This window comes from Protopterus annectens, chromosome 6.part0, assembly GCF_019279795.1.
Source record: "Protopterus annectens isolate FY-2018-M chromosome 6.part0, PAN1.0, whole genome shotgun sequence".
In the NCBI taxonomy this organism is placed as follows: domain Eukaryota; kingdom Metazoa; phylum Chordata; order Ceratodontiformes; family Protopteridae; genus Protopterus; species Protopterus annectens.
The window spans coordinates 1,629,053,382-1,629,070,864 of NC_056737.1; the positions used below are offsets into that span (position 1 = coordinate 1,629,053,382).

A 17,483-nucleotide genomic window follows, 5' to 3' on the forward strand; every position below is an offset into this window, starting at 1 on the left:
TGCAAGCAGATATCCCAAATGTGATGACTGCAACAGTGAAACACGAAGAACATTATCAGATTAAGTTTTTTTCCCCCCTTTTCTTATGGTAAGGGAAAGGTAAAAATCTTTCAAAGATGAAGAAGAACAAGACATCGAAATGATGAACTTGGATAGGAAAGGAATACACTCCGGGAAATTTGTCAAAAAAAAATGCACCTATCTGCTCAAAAGCGAGAAAAAAGCACTGAGCCAAGGACCATATTTGAAGCATTTCAGCAGCAAATGAGATCTGAGGTACTGAGTTGGTGGAAAGAAATTACAGATAGCGGAAGAGTCCAAGTCGTGGATCCTATAGTCTAGAAGATACCAACATTAGATCCATATGGATTCAATAACCCATCAGTGGAGGAAAGAAGGAAGAGACGACATTGGATTGAAGTTTTCTAACTCCTTCCAGACTAGTAAAAGGTAAGAGTAGAACTTCAACCTCTTTCTAAAGGAAGTACAGCTTCTACCTTCTATTTCAGAAGTATAGTCTAAGACTGTCCCAGGAACTCTGTGGAGAAAACTTTGTTGTCAAGCTCCTTCTAGCAGAGAACCTACAAGCTGTAAGATAAGGCTATCCATAACTACATCAAGGATAGCCTGATCCTTAGAAATGTCTATCCAATGCAAGAAAAACTCTTGAGAACTGCCCTCATGGTCAGTCCTGTACAGTCACCACAAATGCAACTGCTAGGCCAATGGAGTTACCACTGAGGGGAGGCACAAGTATCTAATGTTTGGGAAACCTTCTTATTCTACACCAGAGCATCTTCTACAGTACTGAGAAGGCCTGAAAGAAATACAGCTACAACTCCTACAGATGTTTTATCAAAAAGTACCTCTCCATGTAAGGGGGCATGCATCTACAGTGATATGCCTGAGCACATCCTGGAAGGAATGTGTCGGTAACTCAACAGGTAGCACACTCACCTTTAATGATGGAAGAGCAGAAGAATAATTGCCTAAGCCACACTATCAAAGACAGGCAACACCTGTGCCTGCAGCCCTAATCATATAATCATAATCATATCAGCATAGAAACAAAATTACAACAGCCTACAATGGAAGCCCACTGTATGAGCTCTGGTAAGGGTATAAACCATAGCCTCCTTGATCTCAGAGTCAGGAAAATCTGTCAAGTTCTCTAGTAACTAATCAAGCAGAGAAGAAAGGATCTTGGACAAATGAAACAAATGAGTGAAGAATCTAAACCCAAACAAGGCACATGAAAACACTCTCAAATATTAGTAGGTACTGGGGGAAAGATACTTTGGAACCTGTGCTAGACTGAACAAAGGAAAAAGGAGTCTGCTCCAAGATATCACTCCTCTCTGACGAAGACTTGTACAAGCCAACAGCTTCTTGACAGGAAAATAAACAGAAGTCAAGCACATCCAACCTGCACAGAAAGCATCACTAAGGTAAAGCTTGAAGAAAAGTGCCCATACAGCAAGTGAGACACCTCTGTAGAAAACAGAAATCATAAGCCAGTCCAAAGAGGCCAGAGTCCCCTTGAAAGAGGTGTCATCTATGAGGGAAAGGGGGGCTCCTTGTTCTATCTGCTTCAGAAACTGAACTCTTATTCCTCCAAGATCTATTTACAGGACACATAAGAAGCTCTGGAATGGAATGCCTGCACGCTGCAGACACATACACAGTCAAGCATGACAGAGATAAATGTCAGAAGCTAGTGGAAAAGGCTCTAATAACCAGGGTAGTACAAATGGAGACAGAGGTAAATCAGGTGAGGTTTGTGTTGGGTGGTACAGCACTGGCATTAACCTGTGTTCCTTGAAGATGTACTCCTGCACCTACAAGGAGTCTGCTTTGCAGGCCTTTAGCTGTGGGAGGACTCTATAGAGACTTCTCAGCTCTGACAGCAAAGTCCTGCGGGACCTGTGCAGTGATATGAAGAGAAAACCCTTCTGTCTACAAAATGGCGGTCACAGATCCCACATCAAGGGATTCGAGGGAGTGTTCCAAGGGAGAAAATGACAGCAAGCATGCTCAGGATGTTAAACCAAGAAAGAGGTTGTCTGGTCATTTGAGGGACACCCTTTGCATGCTAGGGGTTCGCTTCTATCAAGCTCCTTGTCACTGGCACACAAGCGCAAACTTGTGTACCACCAGCTGAGATGTAGCTGGCAGCAAACAATACTACTCCAAAGGTAAGCATGGCATGAGGACATTGTGACTGATACCTGGTTTCCAATTCCTTCACCTTGTCATTCTGCTCTAGCGCCGGCCTAGGAATGCACTACAGACCCTCCTAAAGCTCCTCTGCTGACCAACTAAATTAATGTCTTGAGAGAAATGAAAAGGCATCAAGCTTTTCTCTTTTTTTAATACCAGGTTCAGTGCCTGTGCTTCACAATGTGATTCTTGCCTGATCAAGACTGATAATCCAGTACAAATCCACACTTGCAATCTGATGGCCACATGACACTTGCAAAGTTTCACATTTTCAGGCAGGAAATGCAGGAACTTTCCCATGGTAAATGCTAGGATCAATATTCCAACTGCGTTTGCAGCAGAAAAGTAGTAAGTACAGAGGGGCTGTGAGCTCTCTCGCCTTGAAAGAGAGCTAATGCCACATGTGTGCACAAGCAGAAAGTATGTATGCCTTACAGCAATGATGCAACATATACAAAACACTACTGATCTAAGTATGCCAGAAGAGGATATCCCAACAGTTACCAACAACAGAAAGTTTCCCAAAGTTAGTGTTCAAGAATACCCAAAACAGAGGAGAAAAGATACATAATCATATTGTTATAAACTAAAATCCACAGTTTACATTACGTGCACAGAAATGGATAAACAAAAAAATCTTAAAAGTCTACGTTTTAAAATTATAAATTTACTACAGTGTGCTGCACCCTTTTATTTCTAACAGTTTGGAAGAGTAAAAATATACCAGAGTGAGCAAATGCATTGCAAAAGAATAAAAATCGAAAACATTTGGGAAGACATTATTTTTAAAACCTCAAATAATGTCTACTTGTACCGGATTCCCTTGCATATTGCTAGTAAACACTCAAGCCAAAAATAATGCAACATATCACAGTAATATAATCATTAATGATGCCTGTATTCACTTACCCTGCAGTACCAGAAACTGCCACTTATTAGTTTATTTTCTTACCTGTTATACCAGGTCCTGCCTCTGGATTCTTTATATTTACTTCAGACTCATGTCTGATGCAGACTCTACTGTCAATCTGGTACAGTAAAGCAGGACATAGGTACGTGAACTGCTGCTGTGAAATTGAAGGACTTGAACTGAATCCATAAAACTGCAAAAGCTGTGTAACATTCAAGCACTAGAAAAAAAAAAAAACAAGCCACAATACTGAATAAGAAGTTTAATGAATGTATTTGGAGTTTAGTCTGTAACTTGTGATGGAGACTCAACAAAATTTTATTTTCTAACCACGCATTCATTTGTCACATCATTTTAGGGGTCTACTTCTTTTGACCTAACTTTCATTTTCCTGACCCCATTTGCCTGACACTTCATTTGCCTGACACTTCATTTGCCTGGCAAGTATTATTAGCAAGAAAATGGAATATGCCCCCTTCCCCACTGCAGTGCGACCCTGGAGTCAGAATATATAGTTAGGGGGGGTGTGGGGGCGAAGCCCCCCACTTCATTTCATATGATATTGTTAACTTTTGATGTAATATTGCTTAGTGACAAAAAAGTAACTGGGGGGCTTCGCCCCCCACACCCCCCATTGTGGGGGGCTGTGCCTCCCACACCCCCCCCTAACTATATATTCTAACTCCAGGGTCGCACTGCAGTAGGGAAGGGGGCATATTCCATTTTCTTGCTAATAATACTTAGGCAAATGAAGTGTCAGGCAAATGAAATTTCAGTCATTTGGTCTCTGGCAAATGAGTGTCAGGCAAATGAAAGTTAGGTCAAAAGAAGCAGACCCCATTTTAGAACCCTTACTATAGACAGCAAACTTCCACAAGTTGACCAGATGAAACTGGGAATCAAGTTAAGACCCATGGGGATTTCTTCTGGCTTAGTAATGTACATAATGAAACATAATTCTGGCTAGTAAAATACAATATTCCTGCTGTCATGTGCAAAAACCTAATTAAAAGAGCATAACATTAGAAATAAACTAAAACACTGCAATCTGTACTTAAGAAGATGTCCACCAAAAGTTGCTGTGAATCCTCCTTGGGTGCACTTTCAATAAAGAACAAGTCAAATGAGGACATCTTTTGAAGACACATAAATGCAAGTTGCATTGTTCAGTATAAAAGGAACCCATTATGGGTCCCATTTTTTTTTAAAACCAGCAACATACCTCACTGTGCTCTTCTTCATGATCATGTGCAGAAGAATCAGCAATAGTCACAAAACTATTCTGAATAACTGGTACTTCCCTCTTGTGATTGTGGTGCATGTCCATTTCAGCATTATGATTGTGAATGTTTTTTTCAGTAGGTAACTGAATCACACGACTGTGTGTTTCCATATCCACAAAACCAGAATTATGTCCTTCTATGCCGTCATCCACTGGATCATGGCTATGTTCATAAATGTTATCATGATCATTCAAATGCAGTACATCTGGTATTTTAGAAGGTTCTGTGGAAGCTGGAATTCTCTTATTTCCTTTGTGTTTATTTCTGTGTTTTTTCTTCTTCCTTTCCTGTCTAAAAATAGTTTCACGTTCTGAAGATGCTTCTCCATGCTCGCTATGATTGCTGGATACATTAAAAGTAGGAACAGTAGAATTATGATGCTGATTCTGATGATGATGATGGTGGTGGTGGTGGTGGTCGTCTTGGTTATTGTGAAAGTGATCAGATGTACGAGTATGGTTATGGGAATTGTGAGCAGTGACTTTTTCTAATGAACCTTCTGGGCTGTGCTTTTGATGACTGCATGAAGAACTTACTGAATGAGTGTTGTCCAAGGTCTGATTGTCAGTGTGAGCATGGGAATGCACATGGGAATGTCTTCCTTCCTGTACTTCCAAAAGGTCTAAGTGAGACATATGGTCATGTCCGATATCTTCATGTTCAATTTCCACAACTTTTATTGTACCAAGTCCAATGTTTTTCAAAAGCAGTTCTAAACCATTAAATGACAGACGCCCATTCTTCCCATAACGTTTGAAAATTTGTTCAATAAAATGTCTCTGCTCATTTTCTGCCAGTGAAGCGAAAAATACAGTCTGGTCAGAACTTAAATCATTGTGTGTCAAGTATGGCTCCACTGAAATCTGATGGTCACTGTGGTCATGCAAATGATTATCCTCATCTGGACCATGCTTATGTCCATTTTCATGGCAGTGACTGCAGTGATGAAGCACAACTGTCAGCAAACAAACAAAGCAAAACTTTGTGTGCACATGTACCTTCATTTCGGAATGACCTGCAAAAGGACAGAAACATAGCTTTTCAGACCATGTACTGGCAACTTCTGTTATTATAATAACCCTCTATCCAAAGAAGTCTAATATATGCAAATTCTGCATTCTCACCTCAATTTTTTTTATGCAAAGCAGTCTAAAACATGCAAAAATTGAAAAAAAGTCAGGCCATATGAAATACTTTTCGTAAAGCAATCACTTGTCTGGTGATAATAAAAATAACAGTTTAACAGCTACAGACAAAGCACGTGTGTTACTTTACACAGATCTAGAAGGAAAACATACTTCAGAATTATTAAAAAAAAATCCACACAGAAAAATGGTTATTTGTCAGCCTTTAGTGAAGCACAACAGATCTAGCATGATCAAATTAAACCTGAGCAAACATCACAAAACAGAACCCTGAGGATCACAAGGTGCCTGAACTAAACTATCATAAGGCAGTCTAGTGCTACAACCCCAACCCCCCAAAAAAAATATTTACATGCCTTCTTACTGAATGACTAACATAACAACCAAACAACCCAGAAAAATGTTGAACAAAACCAACTCTTCTATTTGAAATAGAAGAATACTTAAAGAACAGGCAACATTTTGTGAAAGAAAGCAAAGTTGCATAAACATTACAAAGACATCAAATGTCTGCAGCAAAAAGTAAAAATGTTACATTTATTTTTTTTATTAATTCATCAGCTAGGTAAACCCTCCAGGGACCAACCAGCACATACTTTCAAGAGTGACCTGGGAGGAATAAAAGCAGCAAAACTCGTAGCCATGTAATCCCCTCTCTGGTACATTTTGAGTACCCCCAACCCTTCCTTCTGAAGGACGGTGCCCTATCTATATTTACACTGACAATTCTGTTATATTAAGAGTAATTTATTCAGTTTTATTTTTAATAAAATCCACTTCCTTCAGGAAAGGGTTTAAAGTAAAAACACAATAAACTGTTAATCTAATTTGACCTAAAGCTCTATATGAGGTACACCCATACCACTCTTCGCTGTGTAATTGATGAAATGTCATGATGATGGTCCACACAAGGTTGGAACCTTTGGCTAGGATGGAATGTCTTAATTTGGCTGCTGCTTTAATCATGTCTGTGTTTGAATGGTGAAATAAAATTAATTATTAAAGTATAAGGGGACAATCAGCACATCCATCACAGCACAGTACCTTACATTTCACTTATTTTAAACCACCTGCTGAAATGTTTATTAGGAGAACACCTATTTTATCTCCGATTTCCAGAGTTTAACAGTACATTCCATCAAAAAAACTCTTACATGTGATGGCTAACATTAGAAAGCTGCAAACTTCTGAACTTCTTTACTTTTTAATTACTCAGGACCTTAAGATTAAAAGGTTTAACATCATTGCAAAACATAAACAAAGCTAAGGGTCAGATCTTCCAGTAAAGACAAAAATCAAATTATGTTTGCAAATGCCAAGATGACTGCACACTGATCAACAGGTCAATTACAGTTTTTCAAGGGTGAAACCAGAAACTTTGGAAACAGCCAGAAACACAAATTTATTTGAGTAAAATTTGGTTAGTGGTTTTTCACTAGACTGCCTGGCTGTCAGCAACTAAGAAATCTGGAGAAAGTTAAGAGAAAATGAATTAGAAAACAAGAGGAAAAAAGCCCTCTAGTGCAAAAGGGAATGGCAGCTGTTTATTTATTTATTGACATTTGATTACCAGGAAAGTCCGACTGGGTAGAAGCCCATTTTCTGCAGAGGCCCAGGGAGAAAAAGCTCCAAATTTTTACAAAACATTTTAAGAATAATTTTACAGTCTTCAAAAATAAAACAAAAACATCTGCAGTTTAAATATAAATTTAAAAATAATTTAACTTGTGACCTTCATATCCATAACATCAAAAAAAAAAAAACATCAAAAGCTAGGTGCCCTCTATAGGCACAACTACTTTCTCAGCTTCTCTGTAAAAAAAAAAAAAAAAAAAAAAAAAAAAGCTCTTCCCTCTTCATTCCTGCTTCTTACTCTCCTATATGGCGTCCCCATCCTGACCAATAGTCAGTCCTCCCTGAAAACTAAACCCAATCCATGCTACAACAAAGTTGCCAAATTTGCTACAAATGCTAAATTCTCCTCTCACCATTGTTCCACAGTACAACAATTAACTGTCTTGAATTCCCCCATTACCTCACATACCTACAAACTAACTACTGACCATAAACTTATTTACTTCCCAGCAACTTGCCCAACCCTCAATGACATCTTGACCATCTACCATCCTAATCGACACCTAAGGTCAGAAAACAAAGTGCTACTAAACACTGATAAACCTAAGCTTTCAGCCGGTCAAATGCTGTATTCTTTATTGTCTACAAGCTTTGTTATTACCATATTAACGTGTGTAGTTCTTACCATATTACTGGATGTTGTTAATTACTTATCTAATGTACTGCCTCTACCGGATACAGTGGAGCTTTTCTCCCCGGGCCCCCACTGAAAATGGGCTCATTTCTGGCCCAGTGGACATTCCCAGTAAACAAATGCAATAAACAAACAAATAATTGTAACAAATAAGAGATAATACAAAAACATTGGTTAAAAATCGATACAAGGTATGTGACAATCATTTAATATTTAGAGAAAGTTTAGACAATTTGTTGAGAAATTATAGGTAAGTTAGTCTAATACAAATAGGAACTGCGATATGAAATGATGGAGAAACAGGATTATGGCATATTTAGAGAGAAAGTCACTGAACAGAATTAGATAACAGTAAGGAAGTAAGTGAAGAAGGGAGAATAAGAAAGTATAAGGAATGAAAAGGTATTTGTTCATATTTAGGGATATAGTTTATCTTGATTTTGAGCAAGAACAGAGCCATATTTTAGCTAGGAAGTCTTTTGGAGTAGTTTTGAAAGATGGGAGGGAGGGTATAGCCCTGATGGACACAGGTAAGGAGGTCCAGACCTTAGTAACCTTGCACAAGTACATGCAATGCCCAGTAGATTTGCTAGGTTTGTAGACCGACAGGAGTCTTTGGGCACTATCGCAATGACAGACGGAAACATAGTTGTGTAGAATATTTTTTAGTGCTGGTCAGGTAGATGGATGCTGGATAATTTATAGGTGGTAAGAAGTAGTGTATATGTTAGTTGATGTGGCAGTTCTAACCAATTTAGATTTTTCAGTGTTATACAGTGGTTGGTTCTGAAAGGGGCACGTGCTGCCAATTTGTCAGCTTTGTTATAGCATTCTTCAAGTTTTAATTTTTGCGAAGCCTGGGAGTTAGTAAGGATGGAAGCACCATAAAGAAGAGTGGGAGTAGAGAAGTAGTGGCAAGTGTAATTAGTTGCGTCTGTGAGAACGTTTTTGGCGCTGTAAAGGATGCCTAGATTTGTTGAGTTTTTCTTGTGGAATTTTGTATATACAGGTTGATGTAAGATTATTATCCATTATTACCCTTAACAGTTTGCTATGAGAAGTGACTTCAATGGTTGTATTATCAAGAAAGGATGAGACGGGGATTTGGGGGGGGGGGGGAGTAGTAGTTTGGTCACTTTTGGATTAAACATGAGTTCTAAGTTACCAGCCATGTTTTGGTGGCTATTAAAGCCTTCTGAGTAACTTTTTGGAGGTGTATCATGTTGTCAGAGGTGCAAATGAGAGTGGAATCCTCTGCATATTGTATTAGGATGGCCTGAAGTATAAAGAATGTTGGTGAAAATGTTAAAGAGGAGGGGAATAAAGATAGAGCCTTGTGGTACACCAGTGGTGACTGGGAGGTAAGGTGAAAGAATGCAGTGCCATTTTACTGACTGATACCTACTGGACAGGTAGCTTTTGAACCACAGAAGGGTGGGCTGAGAAAGATCTAGTAAGGACATCTGAAGTAGAAGTTTGCTGTGACAAACTGTGTCGAAGGCTTTAAACAAGTCTAGAAATACAAAGAGACTAGTTTGCCATTATCTCTAGCTTTATTTACAGTATCTATGTAGGTTAAAAAGGCAGGGCTAGTACTACTGTAAGGACAGAAGCCATGTAGAATAGGGTATAGGAGTTCTTCCTGCAGGAGATAGTCTAGCAATTGTTTTTGAATACATTTGTCAAATATTTTAGAGAGGGGAGATAAGAATGCTATACGTCTAAAGTTATTAATGTCTGCTGAATTTCCTCCTTTGTGCAGAGGGATAATGTGTGACTTTTTTCCAGAGAAAGGAAACATGGATTCCTGGATTGACCTACTTAAAAGTATTCAGACAGGATATGCACTGCTGGTTGTTATTTTTAGGTACTCACTTGGAAGGTCATCAGCTGAAGAAGGGCACGGTTTAAGTTTAAGAGTAGTTTTACATAGGATGTGGGCATAGGTTTGACGGTGAAAGTGAATGCGGTGATATGTTGCTGTTGGGCAGGGTTGGGATTAGATACTGAGGAATCCTTGGTTAGAGATGCTATACAATCTATAAAATAAGAGATGAAAGTACAGTTGTGTACACTTACCATAAATGTAGATGTTCAAGTGTATTCACTGTTGCAGTCATCACATTTGGCTTATCCCTGCCAGGGTAGCCCTCGGCCGGCCTGAATACCAGAGGATTAGTATTTCTGCGTCTGTTGCTGGAGATGGCTTTGCCTTCTGCCCCTGTAGCAAAGTTAACCAGCAACTGATCAGACTTTCTGAAGGATTTAGTCCTGTCCAGATAAAATCTGACCTGTTTGTGCACATCTAGAGAGTGCAAGATCCTTTCCCCCTTGTTCTGGGAATTAGAAAAAAAGGTGGGCAAATGAATGGATTGGTTTGAGAGCCACACTGGACAACACCTTGGGCCTGAAGGATGGGTTAGTTCTGAGGGATACCCTGTCAGCATGGAAGATGATGAAGGGGTCCACAGCCACGAGTACTAGCAGCTTGGAGACTCTTCTGGCTGAAGTGATGGCCAGAAAGAAAGCTATCTTCCAGGAGAGAAATTTTAGTTCTGCAGAAGAAGCTGGTTCGAAGGGGGGCAGGGTGAGCTTTTCCAACACAAAGTTAAGGTCTCAAGCTGGGGTTGGTGCTCTTCTGGGTGGTCTCAAGTTGCTAGCCCCTCTTAGGAACTGTTTGATCAAGGGGTGTGAGAAAAGGGACTGCTCAGTGGGAAAATGAGCAGTGACAGCAAAGGCATGAATTTTAATAGAGGAAAAAGAGAGGCCACTGTGTAGTAGGTCAGCTAAGTAATCCAGGATGAGAGGGATGTGCCGTATTGGCTCCCTTAGCCTGAACCCAGATGCAGAGCCTTTTCCATTTGTCCTTGGTTTTTCCTCCTTTATTTTGAGCAGTACCCTGGGGATGAGATGTATTGGAGGAAAGACATGGACTGATAGTTTGACCCAGGGGAAGGACAGGGCATCCACTTTCCAAGCCATGCAGAGATGCTCCCTGGTGCAGAATTTGTTGAGCTGATGGTTGATGTGGGAGGCAAAGAGGTTGATCTTCAGGGTGCTACATTTCTGAGTTATTAGGGTGAAGGTTCTTCTGTTGAGCTGCCACTCATGTGGGTCCAGAAGATTTCTGTTTAATTGGTCTTCCAGAGAGTTGAGAGAACCTGGTAGGAATTATGCTAACAGGTGGAGTTGCATGGCAGAGGCTGTGTGCCAAAGGGTCATGGCCAGCCTGCATAGAAGGTAGGACTGAGTCCCTCCCTGCTTGTTGATATACCACATTACAGTGGTGCTGTCTGTTTTGATCTGGAGAGCCCCTGTGGAGAGAAGGGGCTTGAAAGCTATCAAGGCATGCTGGACACCCATCATCTCTTTTTGGCTGATGCACAGGGGGATTTGCTGTGGGCTCCATTTGCCCTGTATGCACTTGCCGTCCAGGTGTGCACCCCAGGCGTAGTCTGATGCGTCTGTGATGAGGGTCTGGGCAGCGGGGGTGGTGAGAAAGGAAGTCCCTTGTTGTGGGAGCATGCTGTTGCCCACCAAAGAAAGTATTTTCTGAGGCAAGGAATTATAGGTATAAGAGTCTCCAGGTCTTGAGAGTGTTGATACCAAAGGCTTTTTAGGTACCACTGAAGTTTCTTCATATGCAGTCTGGCATATGGAATGAGTAGTATGCAAGATGCCATGAATCCCAGAGCTTGCAGGATCTTCCTTGCAGATGGCTGGGGTCTGATGGCTAGTTGAGAGAAGTAGGCTGTCAGGAAATTTTACTTTTCTAGTGTAAGGAATGCCATCTGGGATGCTGTGTCCAGACTTGCTCCCAGGAATTTAATCCTTTGGGTGGGCACCTGTTTGGATTTCTTTTCGCTGATTGTGTAACCTAGGGAGGTTAATAGGGACTTTACAAAGGCCAGGTGCTTGAGAAGCTTTTCCTGGCTGTCTGCCTGAATAAGGCAGTCGTCTAAGTATGGGTAAATCTTGATATTCCTTTGCCTGCAAAAGGCAATGGCCGAAGCCAGACATTTTGTGAAAACTCTGGGAGCAGTAGAAAAGCCAAAGGGAAGTGCAGAAAACTGAAAGTGCTGAGATCCTGCCCTGAAACGGAGATATTTCCTGCATGATTCCCTGATAGGAATATGGAGGGAGGCCTCTTTTAGATCTAGGGCAGCTAGCTAAGCATCCTTTGCTGCTGGAGGGTGAGCATTTTGAATTTTGGGATCACCAGGAAGGTGTTTAGAATGGATAGATCAATGACGGGGCGCCAGGTGCCCTCTTTTCAGGGTACCAGAAAAAGTCTTGAGTAGAAAAGAACAGTTGTGTACCTACCATAAATGTAGATGTTCGAGTGTATTCACTGTTGCAGTCATTACACTTGGGTTATCCTGCTGGCAGGCTACCCGCAGTCGGCCTGAATTCCAAAGTCCTGGTCCGGCGTCGGTTGCTGTCACCTCTTCCCTGACGTCAGTGCGCCACGGGTATAAAAGATGCAGCAGACACCATTTTCTTCAGTTTTTCTTGCCCCAGATGTCAGGTGCCCCCAAAAGGGTAGGCTAAAAATATTATGATCATAAAAAAGCATGCACATAACCTTCATCTACAACACATACACCACATAGGTTGTATAAAATAGAGAGGTACAGATAAGTCCCAGCAATGAAAAAAGGGGGATGGCGGGAGGGTAACCTGGACTGCAACAGTGAATACACTCGAACATCTACATTTATGGTAGGTACACAACGGTACTATGTTCATCGTGTTTCACTGTTGCAGTCATTACACTTGGGTTGAATCCCAAAGCTGAGGTAGGGTGGCTGGGCCTAAATAGGATTAGGAGTGGCTATGAGGCCCTGCAGGACTGCAGTGGCAAAGCCTGCTCTGGATTTAGAGTAAAGAGGTAAGTGGTAGTGCTTTGTAAAAGTGTGCACTGAAGTCCAGGTTGCAGCCTCCAAAATGTCCTTGCTTGGTACTCCTCTGAGGATGGCTGCTGAAGTGGCTGCTGCTCTGGTAGAATGTGGCCTAATGCCCTTAGGCACTGATTTGCCATGTTGTGAATAGCAGAAACGAATGCAGTGGCCTATCCATTTTGAAATAGTCTGCTTTGAGATAGCTTTTCCTTGCGAACCTGCAGCATATGCCACTAAGAGTTGCTCAGTCTTTCTGAAAGCTTTAGTTTTGTCCAAGTAAAAGCGTAGCTGTCTGTGTATGTCCAAATAATGAAGTTTCTCACCCTTATTCTGTGGGTTTGGATAAAAGGTAGGCAAATGTATGGTTTGGTTAAGAGTCACAGTGGACACTACCTTAGGCATAAATGTCGGGTTTGTCCTTAAAGAAACCCTGTCCTGATGGAAAATAATAAAAGCTTCCACAGCCATTAATGCCTGCAACTCTGAGACTCTTCTTGCTGAAGTTATTGCTAGGAGAAGAGCTGTTTTCCATGATAAGTATTTTATCTCCGCTGTATTGGCTGGCTCAAAAGGAGGCAGTGTGAGTTTTTCCAAGACAAAATTGAGGTCCCATGCAGATACTGGAGCTCTCCTTGGGGGTCTTATGTTTTTGGCCCCTCTGAAAAGCTGTCTTAGCAGTGGATGAGAAAAAATAGGTGGGTCCGTATTGTAATGAGCTGAAATGGTAGAGGCATGGATCTTAATTGATTTGAAGGATAGGCCTTTGTCCAGCATCTCAGTTAGGTATTGCAAAATCTGAGGAATATTTGGTACAAGCGTGTCAATTCCCTGCGCCTGGTTCCAAGCACATAATCTCTTCCATTTTTCTGCATAAGATTGTCTGGTGCTGGGCCTACTGGCCTCCAAAATAACATCCATAACTGTTTTAGAGAGAGGTGTGTTCTGAATGGTTACATTATCCGCCATGCAGCCAGATTTAGGGTTCTGAGTTGGCTGTGTAGGATCCGATTGTTCTGTTGGGTCATCAAATGCGGAATTAGAGGTAATGTCCAGGCTGGGCCTTGAGACAAGCTCTTTAGGATTGGGTACCAGTGCTGGTGTGGCCAGTCTGGGGCAATCAGTATCATTTTTGGCTTCTCTTGTCTGACCTTTAGGAGTACCTTGGGGAGGAGAGGCAGAGGAGGGAAGGCATATACTGTAAGGGTTTTCCAGCTGTGTGAAAGGGTGTCCACTTTCCATGCTCTAAGTCCGAGTGCAGAATCTCTGTAGCTGGCAGCTGTGAGGGGAGGCGAATAGATCTATGTCTGGGCATCCCGATTTCCCTGTTATCATGCTGAAGATTTGTGGATCTAGTTTCCACTCGTGAGGATCCATGAGGTTTCTGCTTAGTTCGTCTGCCAAAGTATTTGTCTTTCCTGGCAGGAATTGTGCTTGCAGGTGTACTTGATAAGTCAATGCTGTGTTCCACAAAGTCATGGCTTGTCTGCAGAGGGGGTAGGAATGTGTGCCCCCTTGCTTGTTTATGTACCACATGACTGTAGTATTGTCCGTCTTTATCAGCAGTTGTCCTGGATGAAGTAGGTCCTTGAAGGCTGTCAGGGCATTTTGTATAGCTAGCATCTCTTTTTGATTGATATGAAGATGCATTTGGCTTGTGGGCCATGTGCCCTGAATACCAGGCATAATCTGATGCATCTGTTGTTAGTGTCTGCCTGGCAGTGGGTAAAGTGAATGGCTGTCCCTTGTTGTGGTGACAGGCCTGTGCCCACCATCGAAACTCCTGTTGCAAGCAGGGAATGAGAGCAATTACTGTTTCCAGGCTGTGGCAATGTTGAGTCCAAACACTTTTTAGATACCATTGTTCCCTCATACGCGGTCTTGCATACGGAATTAGTAGAATGCAGGATGCCATGTAGCCCAGAGCCTGCAGAATTTTTCTTGCAGATAACTGGGTCTTTGTTGCCATGTTTTCGAAGTAAGAAGTCAGTTGCCTTTGTTCGTCTGGCGTGAGATAAGCCATCTGGGCAGTTGTATATAAGCTTGCACCCAGGAATAGTATCTCTTGAGAGGGTACTAGTTTTGATTTCTTTTCGTTTACTGTGTACCCTAGGCAAATTAGTAATCTTTTTACAAACGCCAGATGCTGTAGTAGAATATCTTTGGTCTCTGCTTGAATACGGCAGTCGTCCAAGTAGGGATATATTTGAATTCCTCTTTGTCTGCAAAATGCAATTACTGGTTCCAGGCATTTTGTGAAGACCCTGGGTGCAGTAGATAAGCCAAAGGGCAGTGCAGAGAATTGGTAGTGCATTGAGCCAGCTATGAATCTGAGGTATCTTCTGCAAGATTGTCCGATTGGGACATGCAGGTATGCCTCTGAGGTCCAAAGTTACAAGCCAAGCCTTCTTGTCCAGCATGGGCAGAAGCTGCTGTAGAGTCAACATTTTGAATTTTGGGACGTCCAGAAAAGTATTTAGAATAGACAGGTCCAGAATTGGTCTCCAGGCTTTGTCCTTTCTTGGTACTAAGTAAAGTCTTGAGTAAAATCCTTGTCCCTGCTCTTGCTGTGGCACTGGCTGAATAGCCCCCCCATGTCCACGAGAGATAAAACTTGTTTCTGTGCCTCCGTCCATTGATTGTGTGGCAGTTCCGGCATACCTTTTGCCTTTGGAAGGGTGTGAAAGTGGAACCTGTAGCCCTAAGAGACTATATTTAAGACCCATTTGTCCTGGGTGATCTTGTGCCAGTTTTGTGAAAAAAGTGCTAGCTTTCCCCCTAAGGGTGCTGCCAAAAAGTAAGTGCTTGGCATTGGCAGAGGGAAGTCATTGGGACTGTTTTCTATAAGGCTGTGATTTGTCTTCTCCGCTTTTGGAGGTAGAAGCACCCCATTGTTTGGGCCTGTATGAGCCCTGGGGCTGTTGCCTGCCTCTAGGGCATCTGAATCTGCCTCTTTGTGGTCTGTCTGACACTGGAAAGGACCAATTCTTAGAGGGCCAGTTCCTGCTAAATCTGGGTGGCTGTACCTGTAAGAAATCCTTTACTGTCTGCATAGATTTAGCTTTATCCTCCATTTTCCTCAACACCTCTTCTGCCTTAGCACCAAACAAAGTATCATGCTGTAATGGAGCATCCAATAATTTTGCTTTAACATGATCAGGAAGATTCTGTTCCTTTAACCAAGCATGCCTTCTAATAACAGAACCTGTAACAGCAGGCCCTGCACGAGGCCTCTAGTGAATCATAGCCACATTGCAAAGTATGTTTTCCCACTTGTTCAGCTGTATGCAATAAATCCTGCAAATCTTTGTTCTCAGAACACTCAGAATTTGTCAACATTTTTTGTTTTAACAAAGACATTAAGTATTGCTGATATTTAAGCATATGAAATTGACAATTTAAAGCCCTTACAGCCAAGGTGGCAGAAGAGTAAACTTTTTTCCCCCATCTGTCCAGAGCCCTAGAATCTCTAATTGAGGGGACAGGGTTTTTAGCAGTAGCAGCCTTGACTTCTTTGGGACCCTGTGAAATAGTTTCTGGGTCAGCAGCAGGGTTTTTATAAAGAAATTTATGGGAGTCTGGAACCCTGTAGTATCTGTCCAGCTTAACAGAAGCAGGAGGTAAAGAGTCTGGAGACAGGCCGGACTCTGAAAATATATCATCTACTATGTCTAGAACAGGGGGAATTGCAAGAGGTCTGAGTTGAGGAAGTAAAAGAAAGTCTCTAAGCCTTTTCTTAGAATCGGAATAATCTTGGCTCTCCCAGTGGAAATGCTCCCTCATGGTATGCAAGGTTTCCCCAAATGAGTAGTCCTCAGGAGGAGAAGCTGAAGGAATAGAATCTTCAGCATCAGAATCCTCATAAGGAGGAATAGAATATCCCTGTTCTGAAGAGGAATCAGAGGAAATGGAAACCTGATCAGAGGAATCATATTCAGTGTCTTGCCTAGGCCTCTTATCAGGAGGGGGATGGGAACCCCTGATCAAAGTAAATAGGTCTTCGGCCATTTTAAGCATCTGTTTCTTAGGCATAGAAGTCTGTCCTGGAGAATGCTGTACTTGTTTCCTTGTCTTTAAAACTGTTTTAGACTTTGTCTTGGATGCTGAAGTAGGCTTTATATAAAGTTGTGTAGGTCTGAAGACACCCTCAGAAGCCGATGCCTGCTCAGCAGTTCCGGACCCATCTGAGGGATTAATTTCCGAAGGGCCAATACCTTGAGTATCCAGAGGCCTAGTTGTCTCCACATGGGAGTCTGAGGCGGCCTGTGTCTCTGAGGTAGTGGGAGTCAGGGGCTGCGAAAGCACCTCATTGAGCACCGGCGAACCAGCGACTGGCCTAGAAGAGGCTTCGTCGGTTTGGGACCTCGGATGCTTGTCTTTGTCTTTATCCTTGCGTTTTTTATGAATTCCGGCCGTCCCGACGGCATTATATAGTTAAACCTTCTGCCAAAATGATGAAAAGCAAAATCGTACTGACGCTTAATCGTGCGTTGGTTAAATCTAGCACAAAACCGACAACTAGCAACGCAACGTTGTGGTCAAGGCCTAGGCTAGGAATACAGTAAAAATGAAAATCCTTATGAAGTATTTGCTTCTCACAAGAAATACAATTGTTAACTTTTTCTGACATCGGTCTGGAGCAAGAAAAAAAAAAAGTTTCCTCAACGGGGTACTTAGCTTTATTGAAGACTTCGGATCTGAAATTCAGTTTCGAAAATCTCAGGAGTTGGCCAACCGGCACTTGCAAACTGCTTTTGC

General features: G+C 41.9%; 1 protein-coding gene across 1 annotated transcript in view; it reads right to left on the minus strand.

Moving 5' to 3' along the window:
• The window catches only part of SLC39A10 (solute carrier family 39 member 10), a 1,022,483-nt gene that overhangs the window by 674,656 nt on the left and 330,344 nt on the right, over positions 1 to 17,483 (minus strand). Inside the window, exons 2-3 of the mRNA XM_044075065.1 lie at positions 4,353 to 5,428; positions 3,173 to 3,350 (exon numbers count right to left, since the gene is read on the minus strand). Coding sequence (XP_043931000.1) covers positions 3,173 to 3,350; positions 4,353 to 5,417 — 1,243 coding nt within the window. The 5' untranslated portion in view covers positions 5,418 to 5,428. The remainder of the gene's footprint in view (positions 1 to 3,172; positions 3,351 to 4,352; positions 5,429 to 17,483) is intronic.